Genomic DNA, 19,984 nt, shown 5'->3' with positions numbered 1-19,984 from the left:
AAAAAAAATGTCCTTTCTGTTTTTGCAGTGCGGTGTTTAAAGGTTACGCAGTGTGCCAGTATAACATGGAGGAGATCCGAGCTGTATTTAATGGTCCTTTTGCACATCGAGAGCACACTGACCACCACTGGGGTGTGTATGAGGGGAAGGTTCCATACCCTCGCCCTGGATCTGTGAGTCATAACACATAATAATCCATACACTGCATTCCTTTCATAACAGTCTGTTGCAGAAAGTTGCCAGGGCTTTCTTTATATTGTATCTTGTCCCTAGTGAGCTACAGGATGATGAGTTTATCTCCTGGGTTCCAGATGAATCCAGTTTGTCAGTTTATTACATAATTTGCAAGGGTCCTAATGCCTGAAACTGACAAAGGAACAAAACACAGGGGGGCTGAAATGGGAAATTTTGACGAGCACAAGCAATTAGGGCTTGTGATTGTGCATGAAATACCCAACCTTTTAGATGACAGTATAAAGACTTCTATCATGGTGTTTTTCTGAAAGGTTAGGCATGTAAAATGCTTCTTTGAACAAAAAGCTCCAGGGATAGTACCATAGCAATACCATGGCATCCAAAAAAATATATATATATATATATATATATATATATATATATATATATATATATATATATATATATATATTTGGGTGTCCCAAAAAATGTACTCATATTTTGACTCCTCATAATTTAAAGAGTGAATACATTTTTTTTTTGGGGGGGGGGGGGGGGGGGGACACCCTGTGTATATATATTAAAAAAAAAAAAAGTTCTTCCGTTATTCCATGAAATCGAGTCGTACATGGGCTGATAGCCGACAGGGTGTGTAGTGCCGAGTTGGCTCTCTATCCACATTCACTGGATTTTGAGAAACAGAGCATTTTTATTTTTATTTTTTGCAAATTCAATCAATAAAAACTTTATACTGTCACGGTGCAGACACTTATGGACGTATGCACAGAAGAGGAGCATAGAGCAAACAGTGAACAAGCCAAAACGTGAGGTGAGAATCAGAGTCGAGGGACTAGCGATGGTCGGGAGAACGGCAAACGAGAGAAGACAAAAGAATAAACGTGAAAGAGGGATGCAAAGGTCAGAAAAACAAGAATCTGTCAGAAGAAACCAGGTTTGGTATGAACTGAGGATAGCAGAACAATACTTCGCAATGAAGTGGTGTGAGAGTGAGGTTTAAATAGGCAGAGGGACTAATTAGAGTGATGAGTGACAGCTGTGGTTAATAGTCAGGAGACAGAGGGCGCTGTGAGTTTTTGGGAAGTGTAGGTCAAGGAGTCCATGTTTGTAGTTTGGACGATATCAGCAGGTTTACTGACATATACAAAACGTCCGACAAAATCATTTCCGCTTAGAATGTAAACAAACCGATGAAATGACAGTAGCAATTTGTGAAAAATGCTATAATAATCATAATTCTTGAAAAATAAAATAAAATAATGTTCTTACCATCAAATACTTTTATTCCATATTTTGTTGCTTTTTTTAATTTTTGGGGGTTTTGTTTTCAAGTAGAGTTTTTATTTCATCCTCAGTTGGTTCAGCAACACGCTCCGCCATTTTCTTCTTCTTCTTTAAGGGCTTTTTTGGTGGTTCGCAAACCAACTTAAAGGTGCATTACCGCCATCAACTGGGCTGGAGTGTGGAACAGGAGATATTGGCGGAGGGGACAATACACGACTGTATTCTTTTTGCTATTTCTGTTTCTTTTAAATACTTAATAACAAAGTGATATATCTGACTTTATGCACACCACCATTTTGTTTTTCTCTACTCACGGTATATGAGCTGATAGCCTAGTCGTAGAGTAGCCAATCAGAGCACGCAAATGCTCATATCCAGTGAATGTGGCTATAAAAGGGAAGCCATGGCCTAATGGCTAGAGAAGTAACTTTGGGACCAAAAGGTCACTGGTTTGATTCCCTGGACCAGCAGGAATGGCTGAAATGCCCTTGAGCAAGGCGCCTAACCCCCAACTGCTCCCCAGGCTGCTCTGGGTATGTTGAACTTTTCTCTGGATAAGAGTGTCTGCTAAATGTAATGCAATATATTTTTGTTTTATATTTTGCACTTAATCGATAGAATAAATGTACTTTTTTGAAATAAAAATAAATTATTGAAAGAGCTTATCTTTTTATTTAACGTACTAGTGCACACTACTGGCTTACTTGGTGAAAAATGGGAGCTACATACAAGGAACAGCCTAAATACTCACTTTAATGCCCCAAAGTTAATTATTTATTCCTCTTTTACCACAACAATTAGCCAATAATTACATTCTTATTAATTACAGCGTGACACGTCCTACTTTTATTTGTTTATACTTTCAGAACGTCCCCGAAATAAGGGGATTGGAGACGCTTGCTTGAAATCAGTACACATTATTCTGGTCATGTTCTCATTTCTTCCCTCCAGTTTATCAACAAACTCTTTCTCTTTCTTTATTTTCTCCTTCTTTCAGTGTGCCAGTAAGATTAATGGTGGTCAGTTCTCCAGTTCTAAGGGGTATCCGGATGAGGTTCTGCGTTTTGTGCGTTCCCATCCCCTCATGTTCCAGCCAGTGCAGCCGGTCCATAGGAGGCCCATCCTGCTGGATACAGATGGTGGACGCAGGCTCACTGAGATCGCCGTGGACAGAGTGGAGGCTGAGGATGGACATTATAACGTCCTGTTCATTGGGACAGGTACTGTGACATGCCCACATATTATGAGGCGTTTCCTTCTAACCGCTGAAGTTTATTACAGCAGTGACATTACACCCAGCAATTAAACAGCATTTATTCTTTAATAGATGATTCCGCCGTGTTAAAATTGATCACCATTTTCAACAAAGAGGCCAACACGATTGAGGAGGTGCTTCTGGAGGAGCTACAAGTGTTCAAGGTAAATGGACAGTCGTGAAGACGAGGTGTTACATTTGGTTTTTAATATGTACTTGGGTTTATGGTGACAAATTTAATCCTTTTCATCATAGGTTCCAGTACCTGTTACAGAAATCATCATCTCAAATAAAAGGGTACGACACTTTCAATTTGTTTTCCTGAATCAGTTTATTTTTCTGGATTATTTTCTGGATTACAGTGAAATGTGAATAAAATATAGTCCTTGGTGCTGCCACTAGATGGCGATAGGGAGTAAACCGTTCTGGTCTTAAACTTGCTACTTTAAAGATAAGCGGGTAGATTAAAATTATACAACAGTAAGAGCAATAATAATGAAAATAACAACTGAAATATTAGGCCGATTGTTGATTTTATTCTATTCTTTTTTTGTTTCATTTAATTTCTTCTTCTTATTATTATTATTATTATTATACACCCAACTGTGCTCTTTTATTCTCCTCAATATCACATCCCATAGAATTAATTGCAGTTTGTTTCCACTGTCACAGCAACATCTGTATGTGGGCTCGGAGTTGGGAGTGACGCAGGTTCGAGTGCACCAGTGTGGTCTGTATGGCTCAGCCTGTGCCGACTGCTGCCTAGCCAGAGACCCATACTGTGCCTGGGATGGACACACCTGCTCCAGATATATACCTGCTGGCATTTACACACACAAGAGGTACACACACACACACACACACACTTGTACTTCTGGCATTGTGGGACACTTCTTTACCTAATGCACTCCCTATCCCCTAACCTTACCCTTAAAGTTAAACAAAACCCAAAAATAAACGCTGTTTGCTGATCATGGCAAGTGCTCTGATGTGCCCTCTGCACATTTAAATTAAAACTTTATAACAATTTATTAATTTTAAAAGTTATGATATTGCTAAAAATAGGCTTACCTGGATGCAACCATTTGCACTGAAACCAGATATCCGCCTATTACATAACCAGATCACTAGTACGCCATTTATCTACATTACACAAAGCCATCGAATAAAGGTTTACAATTCTTAAAAAAAATAAATCGCCAGGTGCCGCTGCGCTCTCTGTGTGTGTGTGTGTGTGTGTGTGTGTGTGTGTGTGTGTGTGTGTGTGTGTGTGTGTGTGTGTGTGTGCGCACGTTTTCACTGCTTCAGATGGGTTGAATACAGAGAAAGAACTAAACTGTGCTGTCATGTATATGTGACAAATAAGAGCTTCTAATTCTAAAAATCTAATCATACATTTTCTGTAACCGTGTGATTTTTACTGCCAACAAAATCTGCAAATCAACAGACTTCACATTTATGAAGTGTAAATCTCACTCAGCGAGATAACGTGTACGCAGTACTGACACAGATACGAGTGAACAACCCCATTGTCATAGCAATATGATTTTTGCTGTCGAAAAACTCACTTTTCTCAGTGAATAAAGACAAACAAAGCATCTCATCTCATTATCTGTAGCCGCTTTATCCTGTTACAGGGTCGCAGGCAAGCTGGAGCCTATCCCAGCTGACTACAGGCAAAAGGCGGGGTACACCCTGGACAAGTCGCCAGGTCATCACAGGGCTAACACATAGACACAGACAACCATTCACACTCACATCTACAGTCAATTTAGAGTCACCAGTTAACCTAACCTGCATGTCTTTGGACTGTGGGGGAAACCAGAGCACCCGGAGGAAACCCACGCGGACACGGGGAGAACATGCAAACTCCGCACAGAAAGGCCCTCGCCGGCCACGGGGCTCGAACCCGGACCTTCTTGCTGTGAGGTTACAGCGCTAACCACTACACCACCGTGCCGCCCCAAACAAAAGCACGTCACATAAAAATAAAAGGAAAATTACAATTTTTGGGGGAAAAAAAAACAAAACAAAACAAGAGTGGCAGGTGATGGACTTCATAGGCAGCAAAAACCTCTTCAAGGCTGGGTGAGTGTGATCACTTTTTACTTGTGTGTGTGTGTGTGTTTTCACTGCTTCAATGATCAGGCTTATTTTTACATCTAAATATTTGACACTTGGGCATTTTTAGGGTTGTTTACAACCATTTAGAAGCGATGTATCCACTAGATCTCAGCCTCGGTAAATCATTCAGTGTGGAGGTCACGTCACAATTTGTACTCAGAGCTCGATATTTGAACCTCGGAGAGACCCCAACACCCAGGGACATTGTTTTTCTTTTAAAATAGCACATGTACACAATCTACAGGTACAAATATGAATAAGTGAACACTCAAACATGTCTTGTATGCATATTATTTGTCAGTATAGAGGAGTTTATTTTGGGGTTTTGTTAATCTTTCATCATCACAACTAAATACCTAACCCCACCCCTTACCCTAACCCTTACCTCAACTTAATTCTCTCCTGAACCCTAAAACTAAGACTGTGTCCGAAATCACTCCCTACTCACTATATAGTGAACTATATAGTGAGTTCGCCATTTTGTAGTGCTGTCCGAATGTATAGTGAGAATTATTACACCCTATATAGTGCACTCATAGTATCCCACAATGCACCGTGAAAAGTAGTGTACAACCAACAGTCTCTAACCAAGCAATATATACGGTATATACATTATATTATATTATATTATATTATATTATATTATATTATATTATATTATATTATATTATATTATATTATATTATATGCGGTCACGCTGGAAAAAAAAAGTGTGTTGGGGTGAATGGACGGAGGAAGAAACACATTACAAACGGACATTCAAGTACAATTAAAAATAGTAAGATAATAGAAAATAAGCTGAAATGGAATAAGACATAAAATACAAGAATAAAAGTTAGAGTGCAGAGCCAGGAATTAACCAAAAGCCTCAAATTTGATTTAATAAAAGGCAGCAGCGAAGAAGAAAGTATCCAGCCTTGATTTAAAAGAACTGAAAGATGCAGCAGACACAAACTACTTTGTATTGATTAATGTAGGAAATACACTCAGTATAATATGGATTTATCACAAAAATACATACGTGTATTTATTATTTTGAAAACCCACCAGCCGACTGATCTGGCACGTTTTAATTGTGCGACAGTAATAACGACGTAAATAACAGCACGGCAAAGTAGTGTCCAAAAGTGTTTTTTTGTTTGTTTGTTTGTTTGTTTGTTTCATTTTACCAATGAGCTCATTATATAGTCCTCTATATAGTAATTCCCTATATACCATAGTGAGTAGGGAGTAGTGAACGAGTGATTGATTTTGGACACAGGGTAAGTCTTAGGTGGGGTTTACATTAGACCGTATCAGCGGATCATCAGATTAACATTTTGTGCACACAGCAACGCCAATACACGATTTGCGTGCACACAGCAACGCCAATACACGGATACGCTCGGCTCCGCAGGCATCCTGCGCTCCAAATCACTCCGCCCTGAACAGCGAGTGCCCTCTGGAGGGTGCGCACTCCGGCCCTGCGCAGCTCACAGAGCGCGCGAGTGAAGCGCACGAGCAGTGATTTGGGACTGAGCCGCTGTGTGTGTGATCTCAGTGCATGTCGGGCATGCGCGTCACTTACCACTTGCAAGTGGAAGGATGGCAAGCCTAAAGACAATCATAACTACACAATGGGCAGTATTTGCATCAGTATTTGCAGTATTTTCATACTTTTATACTCTTTAATGAAAGGTGATACAAGGCGGAAGTCCGCGCCGTTTTTCAGCAGTCGCGTCACATGACCAACACCAGCGAATCAGGAAGGTGGATGTCACAGTGACGTTGTCCAATGAGACGCCAGCTAGAGCTCAGCACAGCGTATCCGCGTATCTCAATGTTTACACAGCACCGGACCAGACACGATCTGGATTGAATACGTGGACCCTGACGGATTCCCGTTTCCCGGCGTTTCCAGGTGTTTTAATGTAAACGGACAGTGCATCCGCGAAGAAAACGAGACAGATACGGTCTAATGTAAACTTGGCCTTAATCTTCGAACAGCCCTTTGAAGAAGTGAGGACCAGCCAAAATGTCCTCACTTTCCAAAAATGTCCCAACGTGTTCTGGTCCTCAGTATGTAGCAAGTACAAGTAAACACACACACACACACACACACACACACACAGATGGACTAACACATTCTGATCACACACTCACGTGGACAAAAATCTTCCTGTTCCGGATGCTCACACAGAAAACTGCACACGGGGTTTTAATTACAGCCGTTACAGGGACTAAGATGGAGACATGCTCCTGGCGAGAGAGTGAGAAATCTCACCTCACCTCCTGCTGTCTCATGTCTCCTACTCATCACCTACTGCCTCGCTATTTCACAGTGTGTGTGTGTGTGTGTGTGTGTTTCCGTCCTTCCACCTGATCAGATATTGATGTGTCTGTTTATGGAATTTGCGCTGCTTAAAGGGTTTTTTAAAGATCAAGATAAAAGTGTGTGTGTGTGTAAAGGGTTAGCGTGGGTGTTTCCCTAATCCAGTGTTGTCAGTTCTTTCACAGTCATGAGGGTGAACCCATTAGCACTTTATGCTAACACCTCCCACACATGCTAATGCTCATCACATGCTCATTCTGCATGTACAAGCAGACACGGAAATCACAAATAATCAGTGCTGAGTAGCCGTCAATGCGCTCACGGGCAGGATGCTGAAGAAAAAGATTAGCTGCCCTCAATTGCTTTCTTTCTGAGATGAAACTTCAGCAGAGGAGTGACACACTCGCTCTCTCTCTCCATTTTTCCCTCTGCATTCTTCTGCTTTTCTGTTGTCCTTTCATCCTGCACTTGATGAATGAGTATCAGACAAAATGCACAGATTGTGGTTGAGAGAGTTCAATGCTTCTCCTCACTTTTCTCTCTCCAGGCGATTCAGAAGGCAGGATGTCCGTCATGGCAACGCAGTGCAGCAGTGTAATGGTCTCCAGCTGAATGGTGCGTGAAAAGATTGCTTGATCTTTAAAACTACTGAGAACAAATAATACCATCTGACTCCACTAACACAAGAGATAATAATAATAATGACTAATAAAGTTTACGAGCATAACGTTAACATTCTGTCAGTAAAATATTTACTTACTCTTGCTTCCTTACAAAGCACTACATATGTTCTCCGGGGTTAGGTTTAGGGTTCGTGTTACCGAACTTAATCCTCATGACTACATATGTCGGGGTCTTAAGAAATATACAGTACTGTGCAAAAGTCTTAGGCTCCCTATTTTTTTTTTTTTTTCATACAGACTTTGTTATAGATTTCTATTTGATGACTTGTACATTATCGAGTCAGTACAAAAACATTTTAGAGTCCAAACGTTCGGTTTCCAGCACAAAATTAAATGTTACAGGGAAAAAAAAATGTTTGTATTTGAGCAGCATATTACATAAGAGAGCACTTTTCAGATGAAAAAAGAAAACATAATGAAGGCTGCTGGGTGCAAAATTAAGAAGCGAGTGTGACAGTCAAAATATCCAGAAGAACTGCGGCTGGTTCTGTAAGATGCTCAGTAAAACCTACAGCTCATTTCCTTATAAAACTGCACTCACTGTACCGGGGACTACTATTTTTTTTTTAAAGAAAAGGGTCGTCTCACACCAAATATTGACGTTGTTTCATTTATTATGGCTTACCGCTGTTTATAGTATGTCTTTGTTAATGTTGAAACATTTAATTTCATTATTTTTAAGCCATGTTTGGTCTACAGCATTTTTTTTTACAAGTGCCTCAGACTTTTGCACAGGACTGTATGTGTTTATACATACACACACAGGGGGCTGTAAAAGTAGGTATACAATAATGAAAAACAAAACATTATTTTATTGATTATACAAACATATCAATAATAACATATCAATAATAAACATATTAATCTCTCAAATGTTCAAACTGTTTGCCCCTGGCATACACACACTCCACTAGTTGAATGTGGACACCCATGCACACTCTGCCACAAAGGTCTTTATCAGCATCAATTTCCTGGCAAGCCTCCCATATGAATTGAATCATGGCATCAACAGAACATGGCTTGCGTGTGAAAACGCTATCTTTTACACATCCCCAGAAAAAAAAAAAGTCCATAGGGGTGAGATCCGGCAAACATGGTGGCCAGTCAACAGCTCCCTGATGTCCAATCCACCTGTTCGGAAATTCTTTGTCAAGTAGCACACTCACATTAAATGCAAAGTGTGGTGGTGCCCCATCCTGCTGAAAGTAGAAGAAGTCATCCTGCTGCTGTTGTTCACGTAGAATCCTTACTCTATACCTACTTTTGCAGCCCCCTGTGTGTGTGTATATATATATATATATATATATATATATATATATATATATATATATATATATATATATATACTAGTGCATCTCAGAAAATTAGAATATTGTGGAAAAGTTCAATATTTTCCATCAGTTATTTAAGAAAGTGAAAATGTTATATATTATAGACTCATTACACATAAATTAAAATGTTTCAAGCATTTTCTATTTTAATTTTAATCAGTATGGCATACAATACAAAAACATTTAAAAAAAAAATCTCAAAATATTAGAATATTTCATTTCGAGTTTGAGTAAAACAGTATGAACACAGTGTATCTCTCGGTCTAGTTCAGTACACACAACCACAATCATGGGGAAGACTGCTGACTTGACTGTTGTCCAGAAGATGATCACTGATGCCCTCCACAAGGAGGGTAAGCCACAAAAGGTCATTGCTGAAAAGGGTGGCTGGAAAAGGTGCACAAGCAACAGGGATGGCCGCAGTCTTGAGAGGATTGTCAAGAAAAGTTGATTCAAGAACTTGGGAGAGCTTCACAAGGAGTGGACTGAGGCTGGTGTCAGTGTATCAAGACCCATCACGAACAGACATCTTCAAGAAAGGGGATACAAATTTCACATTCCTAATATCAAGCTACTCCTGAGCCAGAGACAATGTCAGAAGTGTCTTATCTGGGCTAAGGAGAGAAAGAACTGGATTGTTGCTCAGTGGTCCAAAGTCCTCTTTTCAGATGAAAGTACATTTTGCATTTAATTTGGAAATCATGGTTCTAGAGTCTGGAGGAAGAGTGGAGAGGCACAGAATCCAAGGTTTTTGAAGCCCAGTGTGACGTTTCCACAGTCTGTGATGATTTGGGGTGCCATGTCATGTGCTGGTGTTGGTCCACTGTATTTTATCAAGTCCAAAGTCAACACAGCCATCTACCAGGAGATTTTAGAGCACTTCATGCTTCCATCTGCTGACGAGCTTTTTGGAGATGCTGATTTCCTTTTCCAGCAGGACTTAGCACCTACCCACAGTGCCAAAACTACTACCAAATGGTTTGCTGACCATGATATTACTGTGTTTGATTGGCCAGCCAACTTGCCTGACCTGAACCCCATAGAGAATCTATGGGGTATTGTCAAGAGGAAGATGAGAAACACCCGACCCAAAAATACAGATATGCTGAAAGCCACTATCAAAGCAACCTGGGCTTCAATAACACCTCAGCAGTGCCACAGACTGATCACCTCCCTGCCACACCGCATTAATACAGTAATTCATGGTAAAGGAGCCTCAACCAAGTATTGAGTGTAAAATGAATATACTTTTCAGAAGTTGGACATTTCTGTATTGTAAATCCTTTTTTTGATTGATCTTAGGGAATATTCTAATAATTTGAGATACTGGATTTCTGATTTTCATGAGCTATAAGCCATAATCATCAAAATTAAAACAAAAAAGGCTTTAAATATTTCACTTTACATATAATGAATATAGAATATATGAAAGTTTACCTTTTTGAATGAAATTATGAAAAAATAGGAACTTTTTCATGGTATTCTAATTTTTTGAGATGCACTAGTATATATCAGTTATTCCACAAAATCGAGTCATATATGGGCTGATAGCCGACGAGGCCCATAGTGCCAAGTTGTCTATAAGCCATGTATAATGAGATTGAGTGGAATAACTGCTTTATTCTATCCACATTTACTGCATTTTGAGAAACAGCATTTTTATTTGTATTTTTTGCAAATGTGATTTAAAAACAACAAAAAACCTTCGTACAAAATGTCCAACAAAATCATTTCCACTTACATTGTAAACAAACCAGCGAAATGACGGTAACAATTTGTGAGAAATACTGTAATAATACTTCTTGAAAAATGAAAAAAAAATCTTACCATCAAATACTTTTATTCCATATTTTGTTCCTTTTTTTGGTATTTTTGGTGGTTTTGTTTTCGAGTAGAGTTTTTATTTTGTCCTCGGTTGGTTCAGCAACAAGCTCCGCCATTTTGATTTTCTTCTTCTTTAGGGTGTTTTTTTGGTGGTTAGCAAACCAAATTTGAGGTCCATTCCTGCTGGAGTGTGGAACAGGAGATATTGGAGGGTCACTATGTTCTTTTCACTATTTCTGTTTCTTTTAAATCCTTGATAACAAAGCCACCATTTTGTTTTTCTCTCCTCACAATATATGAGGTGATATCCTAGTAGTAGAGTAGCCAATCAGAGCGCACAAGCGTTCATATCCAGTGAATGTGTGTATATACAGTATAAAATCTCAATCGATGTCATTTCATTTAAATGTCGGTGTGTGTTTCAGAGGCTCAGCATGTATCAGAGAAATTAGTGTATGGAGTGGAAAACAACAGCACTCTGTTAGAGTGTCGAGCTCGATCCCTACAGGCTTTACTCACATGGTACATGGTGAAAGGAGCAGACATGGAAGAGGTAGATACACACATTACTGGACAACAAAATTCACGTCATATTATTTCACCCAGAGGGAAAAAAAATATTGAGTTAATAAGTAAATAAGGAAATATGGGGAAAAGCAATATTACTGAAATAATAAGATTAAGAATATTCCTTTCATGAATGAGTAGCGTTTCAAATTAATTTATGTTGCTCCCCCCTTCTGATTATTGTCCCAGTGGAGCTCTCAGTCTCTGGTATATCTTTAACATCTTTCCCATGAAATCCCAAACTAATTAATAATTAATAATAAAATAAAGTTCATATTGTGACAGACTCCAGTGCACTTTATTTTTTCTTTTCTTTTTTTTTACCTCAAGAATCAGCTACATCGTGCTAAAGTCCTAAACTGTATAAATTGTGCACATTACATGTACCATTAAAAAAATAAATAATAATAATAATAATAATAATAATAATTCAGACCAGAATGTCAACCATCTTTTTAAATATTAGGGTTTCTTTTCTTTCTATTTCTCTCTTTTCTTTTTCTTTCTGTTTTTATTTCAGAAAAATCAGGTATAATGTATTGGTTCTCCCATTCATGGAAAACATTTTAACATAGAATGTTTTTTTATTATTATTCTTATTATTATTGAAAAAAGGCAAAATTCATGACTGTTGTAATGTTAAAGTAATAAAAAATATGTTTATGTTTTAAAATATTTATGCATGAAAGGAATTTATAAATATTGTTAGCATATATTGTATCTAGTACTTCATAGACAAATCTCAATTTCACAAAATAAATCAGTCAGGTGGTGTGATCCGGTACCATCCCAGAGTTGATTGATTTTCTTATACAGCATGTCCAAATAAGCTGTATTCCTCTGATACCACAGCAATTTGTCAATTATTTTTTTATGTAAGGAATGATAATTTGTCCTTTTTAACCATTTCTAGTTACATTTAATATTGTGTAATGTCCGCAAAACAAGTTCCTGTTTATAAAAATGCTTATATTATAACAGCTATAAACAGCCGTTCCCTTTTTCTCTCTTGACGTAAAGACAAAAAAAGCAACTTGCCATGATAAAGATAAAAGTGCAAAATAGTCCTGGTAGATTACAGTAGGTTTAGATTATATGCCAAGTCTTTCATTCAAATCTGTGTGAATAAACAGGTAATATATAAAAAGTATTACTTTAGAATGAATGTAAAAATATAAACTTCTGATTTGAACAGGTGTAATTACAGTCAAAGCTGCTGTTTTAGAAAATGAATCAACATCTTCTGACCAATCAGATTCAAGCATAGAATATAGATTTGCTGTATATTACTTGCCAGGAAGGGCTTATGCTAGTGTCATGTAGCTCTATGGAGAACAAGTTAGTGAAACATACTAATCAGTAGGGTGCATCAGTTGCCCTCACTTTCATAAAATCTGATGCATTTTTGTTTGGGTGTTCCTTTTCACCAATAAAGACATCCTGTAAAATTTTTAGACCGTATTCAAAAGTCTAATGGTGGCACCATGAGGTTCATTTTTTGCTAAAAAAAACGCTTATTTTATGTTTTCGCGTAAGGTTTGAATCACAATGTTGGACTCCATTTATTGATTTCTTGTGGCCCTCAAACTGGAAAACTTCATAGGTGAAGACTCGTGGCTGTTCTTTGCAGCTTTTGATATATTTGATGATCATCTGCTCTCAACACCAGTGTCACAATGGGATGGCTTGGCATCTTACCAGAGGATAAAGGCAACACTCACAAACTTCATTGTGACAAATGATGTGGCAGAGCGTGGGGTTAAACTAGCCCATGAGAAAGTTGGTTCTGCCACAATAGAAGAAAGATTCCAGAACATTGTGCAAGTTGTAGCAAAAGACAGAGTAATGGTTCCAAATCTGAGACAGCCACATAGGAAATAGACATTGAGAATTTGCTTCTTAAAATTTCACTTGTATCTTCAGTTGTCTTGAAAACAGGTAATCCAGCATCATTATAACTTTAATAGGGGCTAGCATACGCATAGGCGGCAAGCTTAAAACCAGGGTTATAACATTGATAGATAATGCTAGTGACATCCTAAAATAAACCTCCAAATATTTTTAGACATTCTAGACATACTGTCTACAGTATCTAAGATATTTGGTATACTCTATAAGGTGCCATAATGTTTCATGAAAAGTGATCGAAATTTTGTCATAAAAGTCATAAAATAGCAGCTTTTTCCATAACTTTGAGCTCCTGCTACCATTAAACTTTTGAATTTTGTCAAAATATTTCACCCAGTGTGTTTTCTTACCAAAAGGAACATAAAAACAAAAATGCATCATGATCGGAGGAACTTTTCGTTTTTAGGGGGCAACTGATGCACCCTACTAATCAGTTATATCCAAAATTCATATTTCATAACAATAACTCCTATTCCTGTCCTCTCACACAGATTAAAGGTGATGATCATATTATTCAGACACCTCATGGCTTGTTATTTCTGACTACCAAGAAGTCTGACACTGGTGTGTACCTGTGCCAGTCCGTGGAGCATGGCTTTGTCCAGACCATCGCCAGGGTGATGCTAGAGGTTTTGGAAGAGGACAGACTGGAGAGCCTGTTCCACAGAAGGGACTATGACGAGAGCGGGGCCCAACAGCGTTCTTCCCCTTGCCCGTTCCCAAGCCTCCCATCTGCCCCTTTGTCCAGAAAGCTCTGGTATAAAGACTTCATGCAGCTGATTGGTTACAGTAACTTCCAGCGGGTGGAGCAGTACTGCGAGAGGGTGTGGTGCGCATCCGACAGGAAGAGGAAGAAGCTCAAAGGCACGCCGGCCAAGTGGCGATATTCCCATGGGGGTGAACGGCGTGGGAAAGCTCGGGCACCCAGACACACATGGGACTAGTAAAGAATCCATTCTACCCTGAACTGAACAGACAGACCACTGGGTTGTGTTCATACATCCAGATAACATTCAGACTTATTTTGCCCATTATTGCGTAAGATTAAATCAAAGATTGAACCAAATCACGTTTGAGTTTTAGTAGTATCACCTAGAAACGTACCTCCAGACACAATTGGATCCTGTTTTTGTGCTATTCAGTGTCAATTAGTTTTTTCCGACTAAAACAAAATACTTAAAGTGACACAGGTCGATGTGCTGGTTCAGGAATCATTTAATCCACTACCCTTTTTGAATTGTCAGAGCTGATACCCATCCCCATAGCTGGTACGCATCATCTTGTTTCAATACATTTTATTTCCTAATGCGGAGCATCCTAACCACATGGTAGTCTGTTTACAAACCGCTCACTCAGCAGCCAGTTTGGAAAAGTCACATGAGGTCATGCACGGGTCAGAGGAGCCACAGCAAACATGGTGGATCGCCCAAATCGAATGAAGACTCCTAAATCGAGACAAAAAAACAACGATTTTAAGGAAGCATCTGACATTGTCAGAGGCAAAACGTGCCAAAAAAGAGAGGGACAAAACACAGCAGACAAGCTGAGTAAATATTGCTGGCTCTCTAGTGCTCGCTTCTGCATCGGAGGCCACCGATTCCACCATGTTTGTTGCGACCTCGCTCATTATAATATTATAATGAGGATAAACTTCAGTCGTTTCCGTACCCAAGTATAAATATTAGCACGCAGTGTTTTTCCAGGTCATTCTCCTTCACAAGCATGAGGCAGCGAGCAATACAGCATGTGATTCAAGTACCTAGGGGTTATTCTAGAGCCACAGGGTACTAGTCATCTTTTTAATACATCGACCTGTGTCACTTTAATGTGTGTGTCTGGAGATCTGGTCTTCAGTGTTTGGTTTGGAATGTACTTAATGATAGAAGATGTAGAATTCATGTATATATGTAACTGTGCTTGATGGTAAAGCTCGTTTTGAACATTACAGTCATAAGCTGATGATGGATTTCAAGATACGGGAACTTGTCGAGGTGATATTTTGAACAGAGACTCCCAAAATGAAATGCAGTGACCTCACTGGTTCCTGTCACACACTCACAAACATGGGCGTGCAGTGTGCTTCCATTTCCAATGGCATGTGCTCTCATGTGAGGAGCAACTGAATAACTTTTCCTTGGGTTACAGCCAAAAATTTTGATTCACCAATGATTACTTCCTCCTGAATAAGATGACTCATCACTCGGAAAATAGTTAACACTGTTCATTCTCAGATTCTCTGCGCACAAAGGCAGGCAACGTTTTCTGCACATACTTTATGTATTTATCACTTGTATTTTATATTAAATTATTGTAGTTGGTGTTTGGTAGTGGTTTAGATGTGCCCATTAGTTTGAACTGGAGATATGTTACTGTTTGTGTTTAGTGTTTATAGTTTTTTTTTTTTAGATCACTCATGTGTAATTACCATTCTTAATGATCCATTTATACACATTGTTTCTGAATGACCCATTGAACTCAAAGACTGTTTCCAGCATCACGAATCATGTTAGGATTCTATACTTATGTAAATGTATGTCCTGTATAAAATGGAGGTGAGTACCAACATAGAAGTCCTTCTTATTTTCATGTAGGTTACTCTAATAAATGCCATAAACCATTGCGACATGCAACTTGTTATACAAAATAAGTTGGTGTACTGTGCTTATTATCTACTCGCAGCTTTTGGACAGAACATTACTCTAAATGGGCTTTATTCAGATTCGGTGATTTGACTTACGGCAGTATTTACACACAGAAAGTTGCTTGTGTTCAGAGTTGGGTTACGCTTCAACTGGATTACACCTCTGAGTTTACCAGCATTCGACACATGCCCAAGAATGAGTGCAAGGATGCAGGAAGTTTGGGTGGTTATGCATTCCTGCAGCACCTCCGCCCTTTAGGATTACAATTGCTAAAATGCTCATGTTAAAAATATACATAGATAGCACATGTATGAAAAACACAAGACAGCATAAGTCTGAAAAAATAGGGGATAGAAAATATGGACTGGAGAAGCAACTTTTTTTTTCCTTTGCTGTCAAATGTAATCTGATGAAACGTAAAAGCAAGAGACAATTAAAAAAAAGAAAAATACAAAGAAGGATAGGTGGCATGGTGGTGTAGTGGTGAGCACTGTCACCTCATAGCAAGAAGGTCCGGGTTCGAACCCAGTGGCTGACGGGGGCCTTTCTGTGCGGAGTTTACATGTTCTCCCCGTGTCCGCGTGGGTTTCCTCCGGGTGCTCCGGTTTCCCCCACAGTCCAAAGACATGCAGGTTAGGTTAACTGGTGACTCTAAATTGACCGTAGGTGTGAATGTGAGTGTGAATGGTTGTCCGTGTCTATGTGTCAGTCCTGCGATGACCTGGCGACTTGTCCAGGGTGTACCCCGCCTCTCGCCCATAGTCAGCTGGGATAGGCTCCAGCTTACTCGCGACCCTGCACAGGATAAGTGGTTACGGATAATGGATTGATGGATGGATGGATGGATGGATGGATGGATCACTCCAAATTTGCTATAATTTTAACAATATGGCTTCCACCCTCCTGGTTCAGCAGCTTATAAAAATAGCACATGATTCAGCATATTCTATTTTTTAATTTTTTTTTGGAATGTGTGTGTGTGAGACATTTAATTGTGCATGCAACTTAATGAAGCCACAAGATACTAAGTTGAGACCATGAAATCATAACATTGTGTGGAATGTAGGGTTTTTAGTTATGGGTTGTTTTACAGTACAATCAGGGTACAAAGTTTGTGTCACAGGGGTCCAAAATTCAAATTGATTCAAACTGGTTCTTGTACCAGTTTTTAAGTGAAGGACAAGTTAAAGAACAGATAGGCATGTGTAATAGTTTGTATTAAAATAAGATTAAGTGTAGCTTTAAGCAGGGCTGGGAGAAACAAATGAAGTGATTCTCGGAGAGGACTTTTTTTTTTTTTTGACAATTCAGAATCCACTACTTCCATAGTGCTTTTAAATACAAGGCTGTAAGCTTTGTGTTAGTTGTCTGTAATATTTATGTCCCAATATCTTGACCACATTTTAGGATGAAAATAATCATTTTAGATATGTTATTTTATATTGAAAAATTAGCTGTCTCAGAGAGGACACTTTTTTGACACAGTTACATACTAATTTGATCAAAATAGTCTGAAAACTTACTGGCATTCAACATTAAAACTTAACTACGTTTCCAATGATATGGAACCAAATATGTGTTTTATGGTATAAAGAATGATTTAAGTGCATCCCTTTTGGAGCTACCTGTGGTCAAAAAAGCACTTTTTCTAAATGACACGAGTAATTTTGCTAAATATGACATATATTGCCATACATTCACCAAAAATAACGTTATCACCAAATATTTTTTTTGCATGGTAAATAGAGCTATCACAGGGCTACAATAAAGAAACAAGTTTATTTAGTCAAGCCTTTTGATATTGAAGATAATAAGTGTTAAATGTGATTTTTAGCTTGCGTACCCTGATTGTAAAACAACCCTTATACTTTTAGTTTTATTATGTTCATTGGTTGAAATAATACAATTATCCCATTGTTGGTTAATTTAATGCAGTCTCTCATAAAGCAAACATTTCCATGGTTTCAAGGATAAACTGAAAGGATAAGTACTCATCAGATATGCTTACAGCTCACTTTAAATGAATTGATTATTTTATCCACACACAAAAAAAAAAATATATATATATATATATATATATATATATATATATATATATATATATATATATATTCTTCATGATGAGCAATGTCTCTGGTTCAGAGGCTGTCTTTAAAAAAAAAAGACTTTAAAAGAGTGATACCGCTTGATTAATTAATAGTGTTCTACATATTTAGGTAGTAAATATTGACTTTGAATGGCATTCCATAGTTGTTTTTCCTTTCCATTTACTTAGAGTGTATGCATTGTCACATACAAAAACATACAATGTAAACATGCCATTGTGGTTACATCAATCATTCAGACAGTTAATTCTGCACATCCATCCATCCATCCATCCATCCATCATCGATACCGCTTGTCCATCAGGGTCATGGATGAGACAATCCCAGCTGACATCGGGCAAGAAACCAATCTATTGTCGGGCTAACATAGAGATGAATGAACAACCGTTCACATATTCAGACCTATGGGCAATTTAGAATACTCATTTGAACTAATCTACATGTCTTTGGACTGTGGGAGGAAACTGGAGCACCAGGAGACCATGCAAACTCCATACAGAAAGGCCCCAGTTGGGCATGAGGCTCAAACCCAGAACCTTCTTGCTGTACCACTGTGCCACCCTAATACTTGACAAACCTTGTGTAAATACCACACCTTGTGCAAAATTTTGCTCTTAACTCAACTATGCATGCATAATTCAAGTCTGAGTATGACTTAACCTCCTAAGCCCAAGCTGTTTTTTTACATGCATTTTTTATTTCTCTTTGCTATTTGGGCTTATTAGAACCTGATTAGAATAAAAACTAAGCATCATCTTTGATAAGATGTACTTTTAGAGAAAAAGTATGTCCACATATGTGGATTCTTGTTCCGAATTTCTAAAAAGTGCTGTCCACGTATGTGACCGCTAAGCCCTAGGAGGTTAAAGTGAAAAGTTAAATCTTTTCATTTGTAAGGTTTTATTCCTTTGTAAGGATAAATAATTGTAAGTATTTATTCTTAATATTGTTCTGTTCTGTTCTATTTTACTATTTCAGCTAGAAGGCATTGAATTCTTCTGTCTCCTGTGTAACTTGACCAAGTTACTGTGTGACCTTCTTCCAGTGGAGAAGACACTTTTAGACTAAACATGGTGTCGTTGTTTAAAATTGTCATAAAAAACAATTTTTGGAATTAAGATGTGTTTTGCTCAGTCCAAGGTTTACTGACCTACGTCATCATACCATCACACCATAGTCTGACATCCTACGACCCACACACACCCACAGCTGCATATCCAACGTGTATTTGGGATTAAAAGTTAGATTTAAAGCCATGATTTAAGTTAGTTTTATAGCTACACGTGATTTAGGATTGTTAGATTTAACCAGTCTCTTCAGTGTTGAATTTGAAATTGAAATGATTGAATGTTAGATTTAATGTTAGATTTAAAGCTGCATTAAGTGATTCATGTTAGTTTTATAGTTTTATATATTTATATTAGCCTTATTGCTGCACAAGGTGTTAAGACTTTATGATTTTAATATTTTAGAGCTTACACACTGTATACTATAACAGTGATTTTAAACTATTCCTGTGTAACCTGACCTTCGTCCAGTGGAGAAGACACTTCTTTGTTAGACTAAACATAGTCTTTGTTTAAAATTGTCATGATTGACCCAAGGTTTCACTCACATACACACGTATAAAACCCCTGTATACTCTCATCTCAGGGGGGACTTGCGAATAAAGATTGCGAACTGGAGATTGTGGGGTTCCTTTCTTTTTTCTGCGACTCACCCCCAGACGTCTGGGTGACACGAGGGGACTGATCTCGA

At 38.3% G+C, this 19,984-nt stretch overlaps 1 protein-coding gene across 1 annotated transcript in view; it reads left to right on the top strand.

The window, feature by feature from the left end:
* sema3e (sema domain, immunoglobulin domain (Ig), short basic domain, secreted, (semaphorin) 3E) overlaps positions 1–16,082 on the top strand; it is a 96,241-nt gene extending 80,159 nt beyond the window's left edge. Inside the window, exons 10-17 of the mRNA XM_060923628.1 lie at positions 29–173; positions 2,474–2,696; positions 2,804–2,895; positions 2,987–3,028; positions 3,404–3,573; positions 7,714–7,781; positions 11,430–11,557; positions 13,971–16,082. Of these exons, the coding sequence (XP_060779611.1) occupies positions 29–173; positions 2,474–2,696; positions 2,804–2,895; positions 2,987–3,028; positions 3,404–3,573; positions 7,714–7,781; positions 11,430–11,557; positions 13,971–14,423 (1,321 nt within the window). The 3' untranslated portion in view covers positions 14,424–16,082. The remainder of the gene's footprint in view (positions 1–28; positions 174–2,473; positions 2,697–2,803; positions 2,896–2,986; positions 3,029–3,403; positions 3,574–7,713; positions 7,782–11,429; positions 11,558–13,970) is intronic.
* Positions 16,083–19,984: the final 3,902 nt, after the last annotated feature.

The sequence above is a fragment of the Neoarius graeffei genome, chromosome 6 (assembly GCF_027579695.1).
Source record: "Neoarius graeffei isolate fNeoGra1 chromosome 6, fNeoGra1.pri, whole genome shotgun sequence".
NCBI lineage: Eukaryota > Metazoa > Chordata > Actinopteri > Siluriformes > Ariidae > Neoarius > Neoarius graeffei.
This window is presented reverse-complemented; position numbering and strand designations above follow the sequence as displayed.